The sequence below is a fragment of the Oncorhynchus clarkii genome, chromosome 21 (assembly GCF_045791955.1).
Source record: "Oncorhynchus clarkii lewisi isolate Uvic-CL-2024 chromosome 21, UVic_Ocla_1.0, whole genome shotgun sequence".
In the NCBI taxonomy this organism is placed as follows: domain Eukaryota; kingdom Metazoa; phylum Chordata; class Actinopteri; order Salmoniformes; family Salmonidae; genus Oncorhynchus; species Oncorhynchus clarkii.
The window spans coordinates 26895039-26900264 of record NC_092167.1 but is presented as its reverse complement, the minus strand read 5'-3'; the positions used below and the strand labels follow the sequence as shown (position 1 = coordinate 26900264).

At 48.2% G+C, this 5226-nt stretch overlaps 1 protein-coding gene across 1 annotated transcript in view; it reads right to left on the bottom strand.

The window, feature by feature from the left end:
- Positions 1–1922: 1922 nt before the first annotated feature.
- Positions 1923–5226, bottom strand: part of LOC139378810 (NHS-like 2) — a 137964-nt gene continuing 134660 nt past the window's right edge. Inside the window, exons 6-9 of the mRNA XM_071121328.1 lie at positions 3738–4886; positions 3265–3532; positions 2837–2981; positions 1923–2334 (exon numbers count right to left, since the gene is read on the bottom strand). Of these exons, the coding sequence (XP_070977429.1) occupies positions 1995–2334; positions 2837–2981; positions 3265–3532; positions 3738–4886 (1902 nt within the window). The 3' untranslated portion in view covers positions 1923–1994. The remainder of the gene's footprint in view (positions 2335–2836; positions 2982–3264; positions 3533–3737; positions 4887–5226) is intronic.

Genomic DNA, 5226 nt, shown 5'->3' with positions numbered 1-5226 from the left:
AGAGGGAGAGTGGACGAGAAGAGAGGGAGAGTGGACGAGGGGAAAAGGCTGCGACATCACCCTTGCAAAAAACGGACAGTATGACAAAAAAACATGTGGAGAGGGCAAAAAGAAGAGGGAGATGCATTTTTCAATATGGCCGATGGATGGTTAGCTGTTTTCCTGGACTGTCTCGGTTTGTTTTGTGATGGTTGTTAGAAAAGTGGGTTCTAATCACAGTTCCGGAATCCCCTCAGGCCCAGAATCCTCTCTCAGTTCCAAAACGTCACGGAAAACTCCAAAGACTACAGCCACATGATTCAGACCACTTAATCCTCTCCTTAGGGCGGATAAATGAAGCCCTTGTCCCCACACACACACACACACACACACACACACACACACACACACACACACACACACACACACACACACACACACACACACACACACACACACACACACACACACACACACACACACACACACACACACACACACACACACACACACACACACTGGTCTGTTTATGGCAGTCCTTTGGTCCTAACAGAAACCAGTCTAAACCCTGTTAAATAAACCCAACCCTGTATCATACTCTCTGTTAAGAAAGATCCACAGGGTTCAATTCTGTGCCCTCCATCTTTCACACCTCCCTTGCTGTGTTTGGTTATCATTTCCTGTATACACACACACACACACGCACGCAAGTACACACACACTCTGACGGCAGTGCGGGGAGATCCGTGGGTAAGGGTTCGTGGGATTGTGTTCCATAGCGTCGCTCCTTCAGTTCAGTTGGTTTGATCCTGTTGTGTGCTGTGAGGTGTATCACATAGTATCCTACTACTGTTAGTACTACAGTAGTACTATTGCTGTTAGTACTACTGTAGTACTATTACTGTTAGTACTATTGTAGTACTACTACTACTACTGTTAGTACTACTGTAGTACTTCTGTCCTACTACTGTTAGTACTATTGTTAGTACTACTGTAGTACTATTGTACTACTACTGTTAGTACTAGTGTAGTACTATTATACTACTACTGTTAGTACTACTGTAGTACTTCTGTACTACTACTGTTAGTACTAGTGTAGTACTATTATACTACTACTGTTAGTAGTACTACTATACACTGTGGCTCTCCATAGTCTGTTAGAACAGTTCAAGCGGATTTTTTCAGTTTATACGGTATGTATGTATATCTTTGTACATTTATATGGCCTTCTATCGCGTATGAAAAGAGAAACATAAACAAACGAATAACAGGCGTTGTTGTTTTCCTCGTTGTTGTAAACTACCTCGGTAGGCAGTCGCCAAAGTGCGTAGATTCAAACATAAAGGGTCGGGGCTTGGTACCATGTCCAACTGTCAATCTTCCCGTGGAATGTTTTCGATTTAAACCGTTGTGGTTTTGTTGTTGTTGTTGTTGTTGTGCGAGGGACAGAAAATACGACACACACACTCACCCCATGTCTTCAAAAGACTAGTGTGGCATCTGTCGCCATCAAGCACAGGCCTGCGATGTACCCAGGTCTATTATCCAATCAAACGTTCCCTAGTATAGTCGCTCTCTCGTTTAAAAAAAAAATAGTGTGTTGAAGTATGACATTAACAATCCTAATGTTCTCCTTTAGACTGAAGGAGACCTCCAAAAAAGAATACCCCTTAATGATGGAACGGACGGCGTGATAAACAGAACTCCTTTGATGACCATTGTGACCAACCATTGGCCAGTTAATAAACGTTTGTGAAAGGTCAATCAGTGGTTGAGTGGTCTGGTTGGACGTTCCTTTCTTCCATCAATAGTCCGATCGAAAAGTCTATAACTAGATTCAAACTACTAGAGAGAGAGAGAGAGAGAGAGAGAGAGAGAGAGAGAGAGAGAGAGAGAGAGAGAGAGAGAGAGAGAGAGAGAGAGAGAGAGAGAGAGAGAGAGAGAGAGAGAGAGAGAGAGAGAGAGAGAGAGAGAGAGAGAGAGAGGATGACCTGGGACAATTGGTTTAAAAACTCTCATTGGTCCTGAGGCATTCTGGTTCCATTATTCCCGGTGGTCATATCCCCTCCTCCGTCTGCCGAGGTGGAGAATTCTGTGACGCGTCGTGCGAGGGGGTTTGTGCTCTTGAGGAGTTCCATAGCAGAGACTCTGGCCCCTCCCGTGCTGGACTTGCTGCCCTTCTTTTGGAGCAGGGCCATGAAGTTGTCATTCCTCGAGGTGGAGCGCGGGGTCGAGCCCAGGGTCAGGGTTCGGAGGTCACCACCACTGGTGCTGTGCTTCACCGGGGAGACCAGACTCTGGCGGCTGCCGAACGAGTCCCCTGGTTCCTTACGGCCCAGGACTTTCCTTTTTGACCTGTAGGGAGGGGAGAAGAGAAGAGGAGAGATGTTAAACGCATTAGAATTATATATTTTTTTATAAATATGTGTGTGAGTTAGCGTAACTGTCCTTGGTGGAGTGTGTGTTTGTGCAGTTTGTTTTTACTTTCCTTGTGGGAAACAGAAGTCCTGACATGGATAGTAAAACAAGTAACATTCGGACCAGTGGGACATTTCGCCGGTCCCCACAGGGAAAAAGGCTTTTCAGGCTTAGCGGTTAGGTTTAGTGTTAGAATTAGGGTTATATTTATATTTAGGGCTAAGTTTAGTTTTAGGGTGAGGGTTAAGGTTAGGTTAAGGGAGAAAAACATTGTTTTAAATGAGAATTAATTGTTTGGTCCCCATAAGGATAGTAAAACCAATGTGCGTGTGTGTGTGTGTGTGTGTGTGTGTGTGTGTGTGTGTGTGTGTGTGTGTGTGTGTGTGCGAGCGTGTGTGCGAGCGTGTGTGTGTGCGAGCGTGCGTGTGTATTGGCATACCTGTGTATTTTGGTGAACAGGTCCTCTGTGGTGTGTGTGGTAGGTGTGTGTCCTCTGACATCATCATCCATTTCCTCTGTGATGTGGAGTTCCGTCTTGTCACTAACGACCGAACTGCTCTCCTCAACACTCTCCGCATCATCACCTGGAAACAATATGATTGGTCAGTTACTCTCTGACAACGGACCAATGAAAACAAGAAACATTTCTATCAATGGATATCAATCAATAAATGAAGAAAACAATTAACAATGACCAATCAAAACAATATTGGTGGTTATGGTTTTTCATTTGCGATGGTAACCACTTCCATTTCAACTACGATTGAAATGAAACTGCACTGTAATACTTTCACCCCTGACAGGATCTGAATTCCAGCTAAATTGATTTTCACTTATTCATTTCCCATCATAACATTGTAAACATACTTCTGCCTGTCTCTGTAATGCTGAGCCTCCCCTCCACGTCTGTAAAAGAAGAGCCCTGTAATGAAGACTCCATGGAGCTTTCCTCATCCGTCCCTATTCCCAGGTCATTTTCCTGGTTTTCCTCTTTCCCGGGAATCTCTTCTGGTGGGAACGCTCCAACGGGAGAGCGGAGGGCGGCAGGGCAGTCTGTCTGTGTTCCCTGTCTGTCGGTGGTACCGTTGGAGGGAAGAAGCAGGACGTTGGGCTTCTTTGGAACCGGCGGAGGAACCTTGGGGAGCGATTTGTTATTAGTGGTGTACATGATAGCCAAAGGACAATGTGCCATGTAGCAAGTAAATACATGCAGACAATATACTGTATATGTTTATGAGAGAGAGAGAGAGAGAGAGAGAGAGAGAGAGAGAGTATTGACTGACTGACCACAGAACCAAAAAAAGGCATTCATTGAACCCTAACCCATTCAGCTGGCCTACCTTGGGTTTCTTCTTGTCCAATTCAGCCAGACAGGATATGGTCATCCTGCTAGGTAGAGACTTGCTCTTATCCTGAGTCTCCAGCACTTCCTGGTTACTGCAGGGAGAAGGGAGTGACCCTCCATCCTCAGGCCCGAGACGGAGCTCCAAGTCAGGGTTGAACTCCGGCTCCATGGAGGGGTCCTCCAGGAGGGGCTGGGGCAGGGGGAGAGGAGGCAGATCGTACAGGGACCGGGTGTGGGGGAAGGAGGGGGCATCGTAGAGGCTCTGGGGGTAGTGGAGGGGGAAGGTTTGGGGATGTTCCTGGGGTCTAAAGGGGCTGGTGGGGGTGTGAGGGAAGGCTTTCTTCAGTTTGGGCTTCCTACCTACCACCATGTAGATGCTGGGGTTAGGCATGGGCCGGGGAGGGTCAACAGGGGAGGCAGGGGGGGACTCGGAAGCAACGGGGGAGGAGGAGGGGGACTTGAGGAGGATGTTGAGGGGGCGTTTGGGTAATGGGGGCTTGAAGGCCACAGGGGGTTTGGGTCTGGGGGCAACGAGGGGGCCGGGGATGCAACCGGGGGTGACAGGAGGGGGGGAAAGGTCGCGACCCTGCTCCTCCTCAATGATGTCATTAGAGGCTCCATCAAGGCAGTCCTCCAGGTCAGTACGGGAGACAGAACGCAGGCGGATGTTCCGGAGCTCGTTCGTGGTCACCACTGGGAGAGTTGATTGGCCGCCGGCACTCAGTTTACCGGGCTTAGTGGCGGTGGACGTGTCAGAATGGCGCCGGCTGGCCTTCTGTTTTGGTTTGATGGAGGACAAATCCAGATGAGCGTTAACCGGCATCTCGAAGGACAGCCTCGATCGGGCGGCAAGGTCCCGTGGTGATGTAGCTGGCAACGAAGACTTCCTCTCTGGGATTTTGGGGCGCATCTTACACCCCAACGTGCAGGCGGGCCCTGTTGGTGTTCCTGCCACCTGGTTGGAGGGGGTGATGGGCGTCGGAGTTTCTGACTGGCTAGAGTAGCCGCTGGAGGGGGACATGAGTCCTGGTGGCTTGAAGGGGGAGGAAGCTTTGGTCGACTCTGCCTCAATGGAGAGCAGGGAGGGGGAGGTGGCTCTGGAGGTGGAGGGAGAGTCCAGGAGAGACTCGGAGCTGCCCCGAACCTTAGATTCAATTAAATGTGATTAGATTAAATGGATTAGACATGAATGGTTAAAAACATAACAATCATCTTCCTGGTCGCACATCAGAAAAAAAATCCTACATTAAACCAGGGCTGCCCAACCCTCTTTCTAGAGATCTAGTGTCCAGTAGGTTTTCAGTCCACTTATTAGCTGCTCACCAAGGCCTTAACTAGATGAGTCAGGTACCTAGTTTGGTTAGGGTTGGACTGAAAAACTACAGGACTGTAGATTTTCAGGAAGAGGTTTGGGCAACGCTGCATTACACAATATAGACCAGGCCTGGGTAATTATTTTCCATGGAGGGCCACAAACTAATATG